This window comes from Myzus persicae, unplaced genomic scaffold, assembly GCF_001856785.1.
Source record: "Myzus persicae strain clone G006 unplaced genomic scaffold, MPER_G0061.0, whole genome shotgun sequence".
Classification (NCBI taxonomy): domain Eukaryota; kingdom Metazoa; phylum Arthropoda; class Insecta; order Hemiptera; family Aphididae; genus Myzus; species Myzus persicae.
In genome coordinates, this window is record NW_019101069.1 from 539,675 (window position 1) to 561,149 (window position 21,475).

The 21,475-nt window shown below is 28.5% G+C and overlaps 1 protein-coding gene across 1 annotated transcript in view; it reads right to left on the reverse strand.

Annotated features, from left to right (window-relative positions):
• Positions 1-19,046, reverse strand: part of LOC111027597 — a 22,883-nt gene extending 3,837 nt beyond the window's left edge. The window contains exons 1-2 of the mRNA XM_022305998.1: positions 18,567-19,046; positions 6,468-6,951 (exon numbers count right to left, since the gene is read on the reverse strand). Of these exons, the coding sequence (XP_022161690.1) occupies positions 6,468-6,951; positions 18,567-18,744 (662 nt within the window). The 5' untranslated portion in view covers positions 18,745-19,046. The remainder of the gene's footprint in view (positions 1-6,467; positions 6,952-18,566) is intronic.
• Positions 19,047-21,475: the final 2,429 nt, after the last annotated feature.

Sequence of the window (21,475 nt, forward strand, 5' to 3'; positions counted from 1 at the left end):
TTATCGTCAAATAGTCAATAGCTATAATAACAAAAGTATTTTAGTATCACAAGTTCAGAAAATTCTACTTATAAATTATAATAATTAGGTATATGATATATTTTAATATTTACACTCTTTATCAATACCTACGTTCTAGAAATGTATTAATCCAAAAAAAAAGTAACGAGTAATTTAGTAAAAATTACTACAAAAAAGTAACTTAAATTACATATAAATTACTTACAATAAAATGTAATTAAATTACCATAAAATTACTTAAAAAGTAATTTCGTTACAGTAACTTGGAACTTAAGTTAAGTTACTCCCCAACACTGCTAATACTATTTCAAACCTATAAAAATAAAATATGCAACAATATTAAAAGTAAAATATCAATGCTAATATGTATCCCGAATACTATCATCCACATTAATATTGTGAGACATTTATAATTTAAATTAAATTAAAATAAATAAATATAAGCACTTGTAAATTATATACATCATGAATAATAAGAACAATCACATTTTACACAATGTTAATGATGTGATTGGTGGGTCGAGGAGGGTTTGTCTAGGTAAGGTCAATCATTTTTATACAAATTGGCTCCTAATTCAAAAGTTTTATTATATTTACAATTTTCATTTTATTACTGAATGTTTTTTTTATTGATAAATTACAATGTTATTTTTAATTATATTTTCATTTGTATACATGTATAAGTATATATTATTGTATATAAATAATAATATAATAATTGTGTATAAAGGAAGTAACAGAAACATCTGACAAAAGATAAAATGTACCTACGCTACATGGTTAAAACATAAGAAAAAAATTTGGGAAATGAGATGGATAATAAATAATTAAAGAAATATACTCATGCTAGGAAATTACCAAAAATAATATTTAGAAAAAAGTTGTTACGTTTAAAATTAATATTTAAAAAAATTTTCAAATATAAGCTACTTGACTTATATAAATGTTTTTACCATCAGTTTTATAATCTGATTTTCAAAGTGGCTATTTTGAAAGAAAATTTTTCAAAAAATATAAACGAAATAACTGGTAAGTGGATAACGCTCCAGTAGGTTGCTAGGTTAGTACTATAATGGAAGGTGTTAAATTTGAATTTGATAATTCATTATCCATGTATTATACTAAAAACAATTCTGAGTTCAGACGGTTTATCCACCTACAATATTTTACATTATTGCATTATATTATATTGTTATTATTACTACAGTATATGGTAGGTTGAATTAATATTATTTGCATACTGTCTTTTTTGTATACAATAACTTACTCAAAAGGTTTAAAGTAGGTACCCACAAATAATGTCTTAAAATTAAAACAAATTTTATTTTGGTTATTTAATATGTGATTTTGTCCAAATTTAAATATAAAAATAATTATAAAAAAACTGCCTTTATATATTTTTGAGATTTTTTTGGTTACAAAAAAACCTACTTACGTGGAACCTCGTTTTTAATCTTCAATCTTTAGGTATAAAAGTTAAACATTTAATACATTTTTAACAACAAAATAATTTGTACATTTTCAATTTAAAAGTCAAAATTTGAACTTTACAAAAAGTTGAACCTATGTGTTTCTAATATTTGTTTACTGCTGTTGCGACAATATATCAAGAACCTTATAGTAAATTTTCAAACTCTTTGACCAATGAATACAATTTTATTTATATTAACAGAACAAAAAAATGAATAAAAAAATTGAAAAATAAAAATTTCAGTTAACAGCTCAAAAACGAGTCAACTTATTTTGAAAATGTTATTAAGTACAGGAAATGACAAAATAAATATTTGGTGTAAATTACAAGAATTTGTTCTTAAATTACAACAAAATAGGTAAATTGTTAGGTCCAATGTTATAAAAAGTGGAACTTCAAATGCTCATCAAAATTTAATTTGACTTCCAGAAGACATTAAATAAAGGTAGACAAACATATAAGGAATCTTGAATTAAAAGAGAACATTTTTTAGGAATTTGTAACTCAAAATAATTTTAAAACTATCAGAATTTGAAATTCAGAAGCATTTAAAAAATAACTATGGATTTTTTTTAATTTTCACTTACAACAACTTACTAGGAATCTTATATTTTATTTTCAAGCATTTTGACAGAGCAAAACAAATTATATTTTAAATTTTGATCTCTCAAATGCAATAATTCACTTTCCCTTTATAAAAGATATTGAAGTTGAAAATTGAAGCATTATTTTGACTACTTATTATGTATACAGAATCTGTATTACAGACAAAAGCCAAACACATCATTATAAGAGCAATACATTCATCACTCAGAATCTAAAATGTATTCAATAAATCTAGTGCAAGTGTTTCTAAATTAAAAATAACAAAATTATTGCATGAGTCGGTTCTTTCTGTTACAGTGTTACACCCATATACTGATATTTTTGAATAGTACTGCATATCTAATATTATTGATTTTATAATATACTTTATAGGAGGTATATTATAAAATCAAAAATAACACTAATAAATAACTATAAGGTATGTTGAATAATTAAATTATTCTCAATAATTTTAGTATGAAGTTCTTCAGTTCTATTAGTTCTTTTTAGACTTAAAACAAAACCCCAATGTTTGATATTATTAAATAGAAAAATATCTAAATACCTATAAGACAAATATTGATCATTATTATGTAATATTATCCTTGATTATATTAAATTAAGTATTTGTTACAGTAAACTTAGTTTTTTATAATTATAATACAATAATATCATATTATTATGTATAATATATACATTAATCTATATATTTTTATTGGTAAGTACCTATATATTAGTACAGTTTATAAACAACTGCTTAATTCTATACGGGAGGCAACTAGCACACCAATATTGAAAGTACAAATAGTGAGCCAGTAGGAAAGCTCAGCCATACTTAAAATTGAGACATGTGTTTTACATTCACAGGAATAATATTTGATGAAAACTCTGCAACACGACCAGAGTATTAGTCGAATAGCAAAATAGTGAAGAAAATTGTGATGAAGGGGTGACTTTGAAAGCATTGAAAGTACTATAGAGAACATTGATAATACTGTGGATGATATTTTTTAAGATTTGAGTGAAATAGCAGTTTGTTAATTTTGGTAAAAAATTTAATTTAACAGATTTATAGAAAAATGATAAAGTTGTATATTCAATTGCAAACACAATTGAAATCAGTCACCTTATCTCATCAGAATCATTTGATATTTCACTGGAATTTGTAGCCGTAACTTTAAATGAATCTAGTAAAATAATTGTTAAAAAATCAAGTTTATGTTAGAAGTTTATTTAGAATTCTATGATAAATCATTGTACCGAAAAAATGATTTTAAGTGGAAAACTAGAGAAGGGAATGAAGTATTACTTTTATCATCCACCTACTAATTATATTCTATGATACATTTGTATTGCAACGATAGAAATTTATTTCACTAGGTTTAGAGCAATAAAATAGATTGAATAAATGTTTACCAAAAACATGATATATCACCTCGTTACGTATTTTGTATAACATACCTATTCAGACAATATAATTTTCACATACGTTTAGAAAAAATGGAACTCTGGTTAAAACAAGTTGGGAGAGCTCACTCTGCTAGAGTGCTAAATTTCTGTTTCTAAATAAAATACATAGAGAAACCAAATGTAAGTCAATAAACTAATAATTAGTTTGTAACCTTTTATATCTTGGTACTTTTTATGATATATTGATTACTATAAATTTATAGTAAATACTCATATTTTGCTATTTTTGAATACTGGTCAGTGGTCAATTTAAATAGAACTTTGGTTATAAAATCGTAAAAAAAATATTTTTTTATCATTTAGTATAACATAAATATCCAGTCTTAAGTTATGATACATGTAAACATGCATATTGATCCACGTTTGATACGATCTAGCTGTGTGAATTATTATTATTATTATCAGTCATTAAATATAATAATATATTTAACTGCCATACCTGAAAATGCTACCAAATTTCTAACTAGTTCACACAAGGTAGAAATCTCATATTATCCTATCAACTTAATATAACTTAGAACAACTCAACAATCACGGGGAATTCATAAAAGATCTAATTAAATTATTATACTTAAACTATAATTAATGTCATACATGAGGTCATGATCATCAACATATCAGTAGCATACATTATGCGAATACACTGCAAATTCTGCTACATCTTGTTAAAAATTATACTTATATGGACATAATGTGTACTAATGTGATGGACTAATGTGGAGTACACATGGACACAATATAATAAATTATGAAATATAGTTCAAGAGTCTTTGTGACTAAAAATGTTAAGACTGATAAAACTTCAATTAAATTAAAATTTGAATAGTATTAAATTGGTTATTAGTTATTACTTATTTTGGTTTGACATAACTCAGCAGAGATCGGAGTAGATAATTGTATTAATTTAATATTTATCTATATAAAGAGAAAATAACTATAATATACTTATAACTTATATGTATATATAATAATAATATATAGTATATACTTCTATTATAGTATTATAGTATTATACTCAATACATACAGTTGTATTAAACTGTATCTAGATAAAGATAAAAATTAATACATTTTTATATAGATATATATAAGATAATACATAATTTGAAGCATATTAAAAAAAAAACATAAAATAAAATAGTTTATTTTTTAAATAAACATTAAACACTTTCATACACCATTATAACTTGAAACGTTATTGACGTTATTGTTTGTCTAAATCATATAAAACAGTTTACATATTTTATTATTTTAAAAAAGAAAACAATAAATGTCCGAATCATTTTAGATTTTTTTATACTCAGTTAAAAGATTTTAAAAATAAATAAAAAATAAGATGTAAATTGTAAATAAAATAAATACTTGATGAATACTAAATACAAATTTTCAAATTTTTTTTTTTGCCTATTAAAAGGAAATTATAAAGATAGATACACATAGATAACTAGAATTTTATCAATATGAAGATAAATATAATCAATCTGAAAATTATCCGTATTAGATAAAAGATAAACAATTAGTATCTACTATTCTACTTATCTAGATATTTCCCAACACTGAGTATATAGTATAAAGCTAAAGTATAAGTATAAAGCTTCCATTTGCCATTTAATTCAAAATTTTATTTTGGTTTGGTAATGAGATATAATAAATATATGGTGCCGGTGTGGTTAGATGTTGAATAAAAAGTTCGGTTCGAGACCATATTTTTGAGTTCGACCCACCTCTAAATAAAACCTACGGTTCGACCAAAAGATATTCGATCGAACGCACCATAGCTCCGCATGAATAAAAATATTTTGTGAATCCGTAACTCCGCATGCACCGTATCTCCGCACGGTCGAAAATAAAAACGCACCGTATCTCCGCATGGTTGAAAAAACGAACGCACCGTAACTCCGCATTCTAAAAATATTTTAACAACAAAAGTTCCCATGCCTATATCGGTGTAAAGTAAAACCATGTTGAAATTAAACTATTATATCTACAAATAGCAATATCTTATCATTATTGTGTACCCATTAATTTCTTGTGTCTTTGTAACTCAACGAATTGACAGTGATCACTGATCAGTTGTCTATCAGGTTTAGATTTCAAATTTATTTTATAAAGTTTTACTTTTACATTTAAAAATGGCAAGTGAAATAAGTTTTATATACAGTCAACGAAAAAATGTGCTGTTAGTGAAAAATAATTATACACAATTGGCGTTGATAATAATTTTTCGAGAGAATCAGGTACACATGAACACGGAAATATCGAGACCAATATTATTGTTCGACAAACAATTAGTAATGGTATAAAACGAAAGGGACTTGATTATATTAATGATCGTCTCTCCAAGTTAATAAAACTTGAAATAGCTACTAATGTAGTAGCAGCGTCAACTTTAACATGTAAAGACACAAAATTAATAAGAGATAGCATTTCTCGTGAACGCATACGAAATTTACCGAAGCTTCCAAAATCAATTTCTGAAAAAACCTTGTATGCGGAGTTAAGGTGATATATTATAAAATGGCGACGATCCGTGCGGAGTTACGGCGCACCGGATAGTATAACTCAATAGTAGTATACTTCGCTAACATATCGCAGTATCCCGAGCACACGCTTGTTTACCTACTAGTAGATTTAAATCGATTTTTATCAAAAGGAGAACTAGAATGTCACACGGCATCTGGTGATCAAAAATGAGAATCGATTTAAATCGATTTTTTGGACACCGATTTATTCATTCCGATTTAAATCGATTTAAAAATTGATTCACCGACGTGAATCACCCATCACAACCTACTACCAACATATTACACAATAATGATAATAAACATGAATACGCTACGCGCCAAAAATGATTACTTATTATTATTATTATTATTATTATTATTATTATTATTATTATATTTTACTAAACATCGTCGTACCTGTCAGCGTTTTCAAGACCATTGTTGGCCTTAATGAGGACTGTTTCGTCCAAAGGCAACAGTGATAGGCGGGCTGGGGGTGCAATGTCGTCCATCGGTGGAGGTGCGGAGCTGGCGTCTGCCTTTGGCGGCAATGTGCGACCATCGTCAGTGTTTGGCACCGGTGCGAAGATGGCATCGTAGTTTGGAGGCGGTGTGAAACTAGAGGCGTCATCTTTCTCTGCCAACAATCCGGAATCCGACATTTTGGTTTCGTAATTCGGCGGCGGTATGGAGCAGGACGCGTCGTCCTTCAGCGGCTGTATTGGGCATGTGGCGGCTGCGGCGTCGTCTTTTGGCGGCTGTTCGGCATGGCAGTCGTCGGTACGGATCACCGGGATAGCAATTTGCTGATCATCCGACATGGCGGTCGTTGTAAAAGTGATGCAGTGCACGTGTTTCCCATGGTTTTTTTTTTGAGAGAGACGTGAACGCCGCGGCGATGCTGTTCAATACAAGACAGTCATAAGATTGAGCACTGAGCAGTTAACAATAGTTATTATGTATAATATTATTGAACTATTAAGTAAAACATAAATGTAGTAATCGTTAGCTGTTCATACGGTTCGATGTGCGACGACGTAGTGCGGAGCGGGACGAAGCTAACGAGAGTGGATCAACAATGAACGCCGAGTGCCTGCGCGGCTGCGCGTGAAATAAATGCTTGGCTAAGGCGCAGGTTGTGGTGACCATAATATTGTAGGGTGGTGCTGCCAACTGTTAGACTCGCGTTGGTCGGCGACGTGGAGCGGAAACGAGAGAGCAACAGAGAGAAAAAAAAACAGTGTATCCTGGTAAAAAGGACGACGTACTGCGCAGGCCTACGTTACGAACTAGATCAGGCCAACAACGATCGCCGAGTGCCTGCGCGACTGCGCGTGAAATAAATGCCTGGCTATGGCGCAGGTAGTGGTCACCATAATATTGTAGTGCGGTGCCAACTGTAGACTCGCGTTGGTCGGCGACAAGGAGTAGGAACGAGAGAACAAAAAAGATAAATAAAAACAGTGCTGCCCGGGTTTATGGACATGCTTCGCACATATGTATTACAATATAATATGTAACTTGGGAATCTCCAATTTTTTTTTTTTATAATCTGTGCGTGTACACTCGTCAGTCGCCACTCACACATTATTTGACGGGACTACGATGACTCGCCACCAAACGAATAGTGAGTTGTTAGCGAAGTCGGTTTACAGCATAGTACCCTAACAGCACACAGCCGTTTTTGGTCGACGAAATGGTGCACTGCTGCCAACGGGCGGAAATAAACGTTTAGAATTGTCTGTAGCCTGTTGGCTATACCGAATAATTTACGAATAAAAATGAAAACTGAATGCTGTGATCGTAATGTTGGAATACCCTCCACACCTATATATACTACGCAGTTATTATTTTCATATTTATAATTATATACACACGATATAAGTACCCTCCTACAATTGAGGCTCTAAAAATGGTATTCCGAAAAAAGCCTCGACTATAGGAAAATAAAGACAAGGAAAAAATTACTTTTCATTGGTTTATTATTCTTTAATGACATACTATATTAGATGTAATTTTTTTCTTTATAATTAATTAATAAAATACCTAAATATAGTAATTAGTATACTAAATTGTGCTCCAACTTTTTTAAAATACAAAAATCGAGGAAATAATAAGGATTTTTAATAAGGCTTGGACGCCTAGTTTCGAACTCGAGAATATTTGAAATTTCAGTTTCAGTGTCTAGAAATCTCACATCACCTACGAAAATTGGCAATTGAATAATACCGATAATGAATAATACGGATCCCCGTCGTATGTCCGGTACTTTTTCATATGAAAAATTTGACATCCGTGTTTGAATGTCTATCAATTGAGTCACCTCAAGTGAAAATCGATTACATTCAAGTTAGGTAGCTAGATAAGCAATCCGACTTCGTCGGATCGCAAACAATGTACTGCAGCTAATCATGTAGACAATCCACCTGTGCATTTGTGTATTGTGAAATATGTATTTAGATATACAATTTGTAACAATTTATTTGTGCCGATTTCAACCCTTTAAAATCAAAACTTTGAAAAATTATTTCTTAGTGGAACTTGACATAATATTAATCCATCATCCTCAAAATTTCAATTTGATAACTCAAATAGGTTCGGCTCTGCGTTGACTATTGCTAAAGTAACTTTTCTTTATGTATAGATAGATTTGATAGCACAATAAAATAGCTTAAAAAAAAATGCAATAAAAAGTTAAAAAGTTTTTAAGATACATCAGCAAAGGTATGGTATTTATCGTATTGTCTTTAGTATCCGCGACCCATACAATTTATGAATTTAAAAAAGTATACGGGCCCTCGCACGACGTATCTTTTGAACAAGTACTGCACTGAAGACATATTATCATCCGATCTTCGTTGAAGTTTCATTGATATTTCAAAAAACGTCGATCAATTTTTTTTTAAATATTGCACTTACCTACGAGTCGCAAAAATGTCATCATATCTACCGATATTATTTCATATTTTAACCGTCTCGCCAGCGCATCTCAATGTGCCACGACCTAACTTATATCCTCTATTTGAACCATTATATAATATAATATATGTATGTCATTCTGTGTTTTGAACGAAATAATCACGCAGATCGAAAACATCAAACTTTAGGAAAGCGTATTAAAAGGCGTAAAACGTGAGGACCAATAATGACACGGTTTCAATTGACGACCCGCGGCTGGGCGAACACAATAACCCACCGCAGCATTCAGTAAACGCCTACAACTTGTGGTTCTACAAGCACAATAAAGTATAACTGAAAACGTACCTAATATGACTAAACACAGGTAAACTGAGAGCCGTGAGTAGAGCGACGACAAAAACTAAATGTTCAAATTCTGTACACGCATTTTTACTATAATTTTAAAAATTGCTCATTAATAAAGTTCTGATTTTGAAGGTATTTGCTTTTCTTTAGTTCTGAAACGAAGCTACGTCGTTATAACTTCTAAATACTACTAAAAAAATTATTAATAAATGATTTTGATTTTTATAGGCTTTTATTTTTTTGTTTTGATAATGTAAATTTTTTTTGTTTCTTAACACTTTTTCTGGTAGAAACAATGCTTTGATTTTAAATTTCAGTACTTTTTATTTAACCGTTTGGCCGTTTATTATTTACAGCGTTTGCAAAACGCCCACAAGATAAAATGATCTACTGGGATAATACTATCATTGTATACCTATACAATATTTATAATATAACTCTGTAATGGTAATCTATGGCAATTTTTTAATGTTTTCCCTGCAAGAGGTCTTAACCATACATCTATGTTTTTATACAAGTCGATATATGATTGTAAACCAAAGTTAATTTTTTTCTGAGTAATATTATGTCTTAAATAATTATCTTACGTAATAATAATAACTTCATTTTTTACCAATAATGACAATGATCTAACCATATATCAGTATAAATAGTAGCCACTAAATTGTATAGCCGAATCTTAATAAAAAGTACAATACAGTGAAACCTCTGAATAGCGGACACTCTTGGTCACCAACATTTTGTCCGTTATTCGGAGGTGTCCGTTATTCAGAGGGGATACATTTTTGAAATTTATTTGTATAATAATGTACTATGTATGTAAATATACATATATGTAATGTTTTTACTTATTATTTATTGTAAGTTATTACATTTTTATATTTTTACGAATTACATATTATTATTTAAAGTATATTTTTACAATATCCGCGATCTGTGTTTTTCCAACTTGAAACTTTTCTGCGAGTACACGAATTCCTACGTTTCCGTTGTTTTTACGGTAATCTAAAATGTCAATTTTTTCGCGGAGCGACAACCGCTTTCGTTTTAACGTAGTCATCGCGTCGAAAACCGTCACTAACTGACATACTTTTGTCATAAGACATAATTGCTTCACCGATAACCGAATTTGTCATAATCGTATCGTCCCATAACGAGTTTGTTATCGTAATTACCTATGTTACATTATTACAAGAGTGCATACGAATGTGAATACGTATTACAGATAGGCATATTACAGATTATATTTTCAAATAATGATTAGGGATTTACCATTATTTTAAAAATTCCCTAATAAAATAATGTCCGTTATTCGGAGAGTCCGCTATTCGGAGGTTTTCCTATTGAAAAGTAGTGAAAATGTCCCCGTTCCCCAAAAAACGTCCGCTATTGGGAGGTGTCCGCTATTGGGAGGTGTCCGTTAGTGGAGGTTTCACTGTATACTGTACAAGTAGCGTACATGTATAATCACAAATAAAAAAATAGAGTGAAGAAAAAACAATTTTAAAGAGAAAAATGTAAAATTTATATATTGGTTATGAACCGTTAATATAACATACGTAGTTATACTCGTATAAATACTGAAAGAAAATAAATAAATTATTAGCAAAACACAGATGTCGCAAAATACAAATAATATAATGTAAAACTGATTAAAATTACTCTCATTCAGGGACTTGTAACAATTTAAAAAAACAAAGATAGTGTTACATCCTTGGTTAGGTTAGGTTTTGCAAGACAAATTACACAACGAATATGAGAGCTTCAAAAATAAATAGAAATTCAAATAGGACAATTTTTAAATAATATAGCAAAGTATACGAAGTAATAATTATTAATCATAAATTATATTATATTATATTTATTGTACCTATATTTTATATTAATTTAGCTGCCAGCTACTTTGTATGCACCTATTTGTGTTTTTTGTTCATTTCGATTGCTAACATTATTTTTTTTGTTTTAAGTATTATTCATGTTTAACTTGTTGACGATTTTAATTTATCAAAATTATATTATAAACATTGTAAATATTTTAGAACCCCTGACAATTAAATTTTGAATAGTACCAGTTTTCCGCGTTTTTTTTTCTCTTGTTATAAATTGTATGGACCGTACCAATATTCCGAGCATCGTCTTAAAGTATCAGGCCCCTGTAAGTCATTTTGCGATATAATGTAGTTTTAATCACACACACACACACACACACACACACACTATCCGTAAATTTTGTTCAAGAACACAATTCTATAAGAAAATCAAAAACCCGAGCTTAAATCATCCAAATTTAAAACTTACAACAGGCAAAATATACATTACATAAAAAAAAATATACACTTTAAAATGATGACGTGTATACGGTCAGAATATAGGTTCAAAATAATAATATTATAATTATTACCGGTTTGTAATGTTATAATAATTAGGGCTCGAAAGTTATAGAAGTTGCATATTTTTCGACACAACTTCGAATTATAGCTGACCAAGCTAGAAGTTCGAGCTATACGATGTTCAGTTTAAAAATCGAAAATGTAAAATGCATATTTTGCATATTTTGTCAATTTTAAGGGAAAAGTGCATATTTTTAGATTTTCATACTTATATTACGCATATTTAATATTTTCTTAGGTTAATGTATTTTCTTAACTTTTTCTTAACCTGTGCATTGGAATAATAAAATTGAAAATAAGGCTGAACTTAATTTAATGTAGGTGCTTATTATTATCGTTGCAGTTGATTATTAAATATTAATTTAACGACAACGGTGGAACGGTAAGATATTTTGACGTACCTACTAGATTTCCGAATCTATTATTAAACTATTTATTCAGTTCAATAAAATATATAAATTTCAAGGGTAACAGTTATTCGTTTTTGAATTACAAGTCTTTACAACAAAATAAGAAAATCGCTACATGAGAAATCTAATGAATATCCAATGAAAAAATGTCAACTTCAAACGCTCATACAAATTAAATTTGACCGGTAGAAACTTTCTTTAAATAAAGGTAGACAGGAAGATAGAGACGTAGAATGAATATTGTATTCAATTGTATAATCTTCGATACAAAAAAATTTTTTTTGTGTATTTCTAACTCAAAATAATTTACAAATTTTCGTGATTTTTGTGAATTTTGTCAAAACTCTAAATTATCCTACGCTCATAAAAAATGATTTTGGAAATACACTCATTTTTTTTTTATTTCCACTAACAACATCTTGCGAGAAACTTTGTATCACATTTTCAAGTTATTTGACTGAACGAAAAATTTTTTATCGACATTAGTAAAAAAAACAAATAATAGTCGAATATTTCATATGCCAATAAATAGTTTAACACAAGTCAAAATATTTCTGTAGTTATCATACAATGTCAATCTACCAACCGAAAGTAATTTAAGTTAAACTTGCTGTTGTAGTTATATGCTTATATTCTAAATACATAATTACAGTATTTTTTTTTTGGAATACTAACGTTCATCATCTGGAATTATTTCAATTTCACTATGTGCACTCAAAATAGTTATATGATAATATGTGGGCTATGTCTATGGTTTGATGAGTTTTGTAAATAGTAAAAAAGTAAAATGTTTTTTTTACCTTTTCTAAAAATTATTTAAATGCTTTCGAAAAATGGTTTCATTAAAATTGTATGTTTCAAAATAAATACATACAAATGTGTTAAATACTATTTCTTTCTCTTAAAAAAAAAAATACAAATTAATAAAAAACATTTAAAAACATTTCAAAACCGTGATTAAATGTAATTCATAATCTATGCATTACTTTGATTCAAAACTGAAGTTTGAACTTCTTACAATTCACCAATAAAATTATACTAGTAGTAACTATATGTATAAAATATACTCGTGGACTGCATAACAAATAAAAACCCGTTGTGTGCTTGTAGGTACACACAATGTTTAACACATGTTCACAATAAACTCCTGTATTTTAATGATAAATCATTTTTAATTTTAAATGTGAAAATGTTAAAAACCTTTATCATATGATAATATTTTTTTTTTTTTAAAGATGATTCATAGTATATTATACTCATAACTCGTAATAGTATACCTTAAATAGTACACACGACTGTACCTAATATAACTTTTGGATACCAATTTTTCCCATAATAGATAATTAATACAAATCATCTACAATAATTACAAATGTATGATATTAATTATTAAATTATTGATATAAATTCAACAATCTTTGATTTTATTTTATCAAATTACTGATAATACTATTTGGATTCAACAATTTAATATCGATTAAGCTTACATACTTATTTGATGCGATTAGCAAGTAGCAAGTATGTGAACACAATATCGAATTCATTGTTTAGAATTAATCACTAAAATTATTTTTAATCCGGACAGGAGAGCAGTATTGTAAATATCAAACTGCCAAGCGAACCTCGTTGCTATAAAAAGTGTTTTATACTTGAATTCAATTATAAGTTACTAAGTAAATACTAAAAATGTTTCAGAAATGAGACCAGTAGTCAGTGGAGGTTTGGACGCATAACAGTAAAAATGTCCCTGGAGAAAAAGTAGCCGATAAAATTTTTATTAAATTAAATTTAAAATTATTAAAATTATAAATTGTAAACTACTTGGACTGTAAATGTAGCACTTACAACTTACATAATAAAAATATAAACATTTATTTTAAAATAAAATAATAAATATTAAATATCCATAGGTATAAAATCAAGTTACTTTATCATTAATCATTATTTGTTATTTTTTTATAGTAAATACTAAATACTAAATTATAGACAGTAATACCAGGGCTAGAATTTGTATGCAACAGCATGTTTTTTTTGCAACTTCTGATTATTGATTTTGTCAGTAATGTTCACAAATCATCTCATTGTCATGAAGAGATAAATGGTGATGTTTTTATTTTTTTGTTATTGTTGTTGCATATTTTGGAAAAATGCATATTAATGCAAATATTGAATAAAATGAATATTATTGCATATTTCGATAGTAAGAATGCGAAAAATGCATGTTTTATAATTATATTTCGTAATTAATATTTAGTATTTAATTCTAGTTCTGTTGATTCAAGTATAAAACTTGGTTTTTTTGTCAAACACAAATTTTATTTTTATAAATATAATTTTTGGTACAATAGGTATGAGATTAAAGATTGAAAAGTTTGACAAAAAAAGATCATTCATTTTTGAAAATTAAAAAAAATATGTGGTCATAGCATGTAACACACGTAGTGAATGTGAATTATAAATTTTATTTCTAAATTATTTTCTTTTATTTCTCAACTATATTATACTCGTATTAAGACAAATAGCCAACCACTGATGTATTTCAATAAATAAATATTTTTTTATAACTATATTCTTGTGTTTATCTTGTACAAATTAAGATACATATTTTGGTAAATAAAATGCATATTTTACAATTTTTTATTGCATACAAATCTTAGCCTTGGTAATAACTAGTAGATTTCAATTTTCAACTTTAAATGAGTATTTGTTCATTATTAGATAAAGAATATTTATATAATTTTCTAAATACATTTTAATTAAATTATTTTACTATTTTGCATGCATTATTATTATTATTAATTAATTAAATTTATATTTTTAATATTTTAATAATTTTATTAGTTAATAATTTATTTTATGTGTTTGCTTGTTTAAAGTTATATTATAAGTATACAAATACACAATAATTAATAATTATAATACATATATAAATATTAAACATACATCTGGGGACTGGAATAATATTTTGAAAAAACTTTGTTTAATATTAAATCAAGTTTACTCAAAATAGTTTTTTGAATTCAATGATTTATATTGTTGCTTTCAAATTCAAATTAATTATTGATTATAATTTTCATCATTTTTCTTATATATTATTATTAATTGGCTTGGATGTTCCTAACCCTGCAGTTGTCTAGTCAATTTTCTTGCTTGGAGTGTTTGTACTGTTTGAAGTTTGAATATATTATTAATTAATCAGTTATTTCCAATTGGCAGTTACTTATATATTTGATTTATATATTAGAATTGCAAGTGAGTCAATGTTGGAATATATTCAGACAAATTATTCTGAATAAAACAGTTCTATGGAAGATGAAGATGAAAATGAACCAAGAAAAATATCTGAACAACAAACTGAACAAACTATTGAAAATAGAGACAAATTTACAATTATTTTAAGAAAATATCCAAATGTAATTCTTGTAACAAAAATTGAAAAACACCAAACTCAACTTTAACTACAATGACAAGGTATTTAAAAACTCAACATCCCACAAACGTTAAAGATTATCAGAATGAATAACATACTATTGAAATAAATAACAAAAAAGAAAGAATAAAGATACATCCCAACAACGAGATATCATGAAATCAATGTCAAAATCTGAAAAACTCTCAGCTAGTAATAAGAAAGCAAAGTTGATAACAGAAAGAATTGTAGAAATAATTGCTTTAGATTACCAACCTTTTTCAATTGTAGAAGATCATGGATTTAAGGGAGTGATGGCTGCTGCAGAGGATAGATATGTTTTACCAGGTCGTAAGTTAGTATCTCAAAAACTAATACCAGAGATGTAAGGAAACAAAAAAAAATTGTTAATAACTGAAATTAAAATCGATTTAAAAAATGTATTATCGATTTATTTTACATTTGAACTTTGGTCAAATCAAGCGCAGCAGTCTTACATTGTCCTAACTTGCCATTACCTAACGAACAAATTCAAACTCAAAAATAAAAATCTTGGTTATTCCCACTTTCCAGGAGAGCATACAGGTAATGCCATATATAATAAAATTAAAAATATGGTTGCAAATTGGAATATTGAAATTGAAAATAGTAGCTCAAATATCTCCATTTTTTTTGTTACTGATAAATGATAATGCTAGAAATATATCCAGTGCCCTTAATCAAAATGTATGTAACTGAACACATTTCATGTGCAGCACATACTCTTCAGTTGGTAATTGATGATGCTGTAAAAGAAAGTAACATGACTAACCTGTTGAAACGATGTAATGCAATTGTAATGCATTACAATCATATCAATATCGCATCTGAACGATTAGCAGATACCCAAAAAATGTTAAATTTAGCACCCATAAACTTATACAAATGGTCACCACTCGATGGAATAGTATATATTTGATGCTACAAAGTATGTTAGAATAGAAAGATGCAATTTTAATTGACTTACCCAAAATTACAAAAAGGACAATTATTGTTTGTGAGAGATTGGAATATGATCGTATTTTATGTTACTCTTCTCAAGCCCGTATTTGAAGCAACAAAAGAACTAAGTCTAGAAGATACACTTACATTAGCTATGGTACCTACTATCAATCATTTATACAATTGAGGCTAAATTAATTTATTTTTGAAAAGTACGACACAAAAGTCTGGAACATGCTTTGGTGTAAATGTATTAAGATCCATGTGTAAACGATTTGTTATATATAAAGAAAATCAAATCTACATTATAGCTACGTTGATAGATCCAAGATTTAAAGGACTTATGTTAAATGAGAATGAATTATTACAAGCAAAGTCATACATTACATCAGAACTAGAAAAACATAGATACAATTATGAGATATTATCACAACCAAGCACCTCAGATGAGTTATAAACTAAAGAACTTGAAAATTCCAACTATTCACTTTGGGACATACCTTCTTCATCAGCATTAATAATAAATAATTATATAATATAATATAAATTAATATCAAAAGAGTCTACTATAGTAACTTCAATAAATGAAGAAGCAATTGAAGTATGACATTTAAATTTCTATTAATAATAGTATAATGTATTACAATATTATAATACATTACAAAAAACTGATAAATAATAATTATTGTTTATTAAATGTTGTTAGTTCTTACTCTAATAATTTTACTATTATTTTAATTGTTTAGATAGAAAATTACTTAAAGCTAAAAAACATTGAACCAACAGCAGATCCATTAAAGTGATGGGAAGAAAATCATCAAATATTTCTTCACACGATTAAAATTTGAATAATATTAAATTGGTTATTAGTTATTACTTATTTTGTTTTGACATTACTCAGCAGAGTTCGGAATAGATAATTGTATTCATTTAATATTTATCTATATAAAGAGAAAATAACTATAATATACTTATAACTTATATGTATATATAATAATATACATTATATATACTTCTATTATAGTATTATAGTATACTTAATACATACAGTTGTATTAAACTGTATCTAGATAAAGATACAAATTAATACATTTTTTTATAGAAATATATTAGATAATACGTAATTTGAAGCATATTAAAAAAAAAAACATAAAATAAAATGGTTTATTTTTTAAATAAACATTAAACACCTTTATAACTTGAAACGTTATTGACGTTATTGTCTGTCTTAATCATAGAAAACAGCTTACATATTTTATTATTTTGAAAAAAAAGGAATAAATGTCGGAATCATTTTAGATTTTTTTATACTCAGTTAAGAGATTTTAAAAATAAATAAAAAATAAGATGTAAATTGTAAATAAAATAAATACTTGATGAATACTAAATACAAATTTTCAAATTTTTTTTTTTGCCTATTAAAAGGAAATTATAAAGATAGATACACATAGATAACTAGAATTTTATCAATATGAAGATAAATATAATCAATCTGAAAATTATCCGTATTAGATAAAAGATAAACAATTAGTATCTACTATTCTACTTATCTAGATATTTCCCAACACTGAGTATATAGTATAAAGCTAAAGTATAAGTATAAAGCTTCCATTTGCCATTTAATTCAAAATTTTATTTTGGTTTGGTAATGAAATGTAATAAATTTATGGTGCCTTTTTAGATCATATACACTGGATAGAGCTATTGCGTATATCACTCGTAGTCCGTGTTTGAAGCAGACCTGTTCATGCCCGAAGTACTTATTGCGCATGCATAAGAAATGAAATAGATTGCGCGGGATGGGGAAGGAACAATAATGTGTTATAGTGATTGGGACGATTAGGTACCGAATGCATAGACCATATACTTTGCTCATGCGCAGTGATGACTTCGGGCACGAACAGCTATGCTTCAAGATTTTAAACCATAGCTCAATCCAGTGTATAATCACCCATCACAACCTACTACCAACATATTACACAATAATGATAATAAACATGAACACGCTACGCGCCAAAAATGATTACTTATTATTATTATATTTTACTAAACATCGTCGTACCTGTCAGCGTTTTCAAAACCATTGTTGGCCTTAATGAGGACTGTTTCGTCCAAAGGCAACGGTGATAGACGGGCTGGGGGTGCAATGTCGTCCATCGGTGGAGGTGCGGAGCTGGCGTCTGCCTTTGGCGGCAATGTGCGACCATCGTCAGTGTTTGGCACCGGTGCGAAGATGGCATCGTAGTTTGCCGGCGTCATCTTTCTCTGCCAACATTTTGGTTTCGTAATTCGGCGGCGGTATGGGGCAGGACGCGTCGTCCTTCAGCGGCTGCGGCGTCGTCCTTTGGCGGCTGTTCGGCATGGCAGTCGTCGGTACGGTTCACCGGGATAGCAATTTGCTGATCATCCGACATGGTGGTCGTTGTAAAAGTGATGCAGTGCACGTGTTTCCCATGGTTTTTTTTTTTGAGAGAGACGTGAACGCCGCGGCGATGCTGTTCAATACAAGACAGTCATAAGATTGAGCACTGAGCAGTTAACAATAGTTATTATGTATAATATTATTGAACTATTAAGTAAAACATAAATGTAGTAAACGTTACCTGTTCGTATGGTTCGGTGTGCGACGTCGTAGTGCGGAGCGGGACGATGCTAAAGAGAGTGGGTCAGCAATGAACGCCGTGTGCCTGCGCGGCTTCGCGTGAAATAAATGCCTGTCTAACACGCAGGAAGGGGCGACCACAAGTGCCAACCGTCAGAAAAACGTGATTCGGCGACTAGGAGCGGGAACGAGTGAACAAAAAAGATAAAGAAAAACAGTGCTGCCCGGGTTTATGGACATGCTTCGCACATATGTATTACAATATAATATGTAACTTGGGAATCTCCATAATTTTTTTTTAATGAAAATCGTCGGATCGCAGACAATGTACTGCAGAAAATCTGGTTGACAATCCACCTGTGGATTCAACGCCATGTTGTAAAATATGTATATAGATATACAATTTGTACGTAAACAATTAATTTTTGACGATTTCAACCCTTTAAAATCAAAATTTTGAAAAATCCTTTCTTAGTGGAACTTGACATTATAATATTAATCCATCCTCAAAATTTCAATTCGATAACTCAAATAGGTTCGGCTCTTTATTGCTAAATTAAATTTCCTTTATATATAGAGATAATGTATATATAGCATATAATGTTTATTTACTGCCATTGTAGAATTAATATATAATATTATGAAAACATTTGTTTATTGTTAAAACTAATTATTTATTTACAGCTGAGGTGACCAACGACTGTAAGTAAAACTCTTAGTAACAGCGCATATTGTAAACAAATGTACAGCATTTAGGACATTTTTTGAATTTAATAAAAATAACATGTTTATTTCTGGTTTAATTATGTATGTTATTTGATAGCACAATAAAATAGCTTAAAAAATTGCAATGAAAAGTTGAAAAGTTTTTAAGATACATCAGCAAAGGTACGGTATTTATCGTATTGTTTTTAGAATCCACGACCCATACAATTTATGAATTTAAAAAGTATACGGGCTCTCGCACGACGTATCTTTTGAACAAATACCGCACTGAAGACATATTATCATCCGATATTCGTTGAAGTTTCATTGATATTTCTAAAAACATAAGTATATTAAAACCAGCTAAGGAGCTTCTGATAGTGGTTTCAAAGTATATAGATCACAATATTTTTTTAAAATATCCTAGCGGCCAGTAGATGACGAAAATAAAAAATAAATTCTCTGAACTACACCAAAAAATGAGGTAGCTTTAGTTGAACTTTTGGCAAATCTTCAAGTAGTAAATTTAAATTATGTGCAGCGTATGGGGTAAAATATGCTCGGGAATTTAAAGTTTTAATTTGTGCTTGTACGCCTTTATATTGGCCCTTCATGTTGGCGCCGTTATCGTAGCACTGCCCTCGGCAGTTATTTATATCAATGTTGTGTTTTTCAATATTTCTAATAGAACATTTGTTAAATTTAATCCTGTAGTAGATTCAACATTAATGAACTCCATAAAAATTTCTTCAGTTATTGGATCACTCTAAGAATTACTCATTAAATATCTAAATTAAAAAAATATATTGATTCCCGTCAATTAACTTACAATAAAATACATATTAACTTTTCAACATATAAGTTCTTAAAACTGTGATAAATAGCTACCTAAATAATTGTTTATTCTAAAACAAATATGTAGAAGTACATTTGTATTAGTTCGGTGCACTCCACTATCCAAGATAAATAATAAATTGATAGGCTATTGCCTGTTAGTCATTAGAGTATGTAAAATAAAATTATAAATATAGGTGTATCCAAATTTAAATTTAGCTGATATTATCGGTTTATTCAGTACATTTGGACAAACTCATGAACTTATCCGACCCCTTGTTCTAAAGTACCTTCTAGAATCTCTAGAAGCTAAAAAAAATTTTTTTTATGAATTACAATAAGTTATAAAAACGATGATTAAACATTCCATGGTCATGTCTACTGATGGTTCTATTTGTCTCTACAGTTAATGATAGCCAATGAGTTAAAAATTGCTTAATTGATAATTCTATTTTGTATAAAAATAACTAAAAATATTATAGTGCCGAAAAAATAATAACACTTTTATGCCCACAGATTTTGTCACAATTTGTTATTGCTGTCTCCAATGAGACTAAGGGACCAATCTTTATGAAACAAGAAAAATATACATTCATTAATACCTAAAAGGTGCTTAAGACTATGTTTGGTGTTTCTAGATGCTGTTTTGTAACAAATGTTATAATAATATTTTATTCAATTTCATAATTGTACATCATTATTTTAGTTTTTGTACCAAAAAAAGTAAAGCTGAAAAAAGCTATGAATTAAAAGATTTAAGTAAAGCAAAAAATTGCAATAAATTGAAAAAGTTTCGATTGCTAGCAATATAAAAATCAAATTAAAAAATG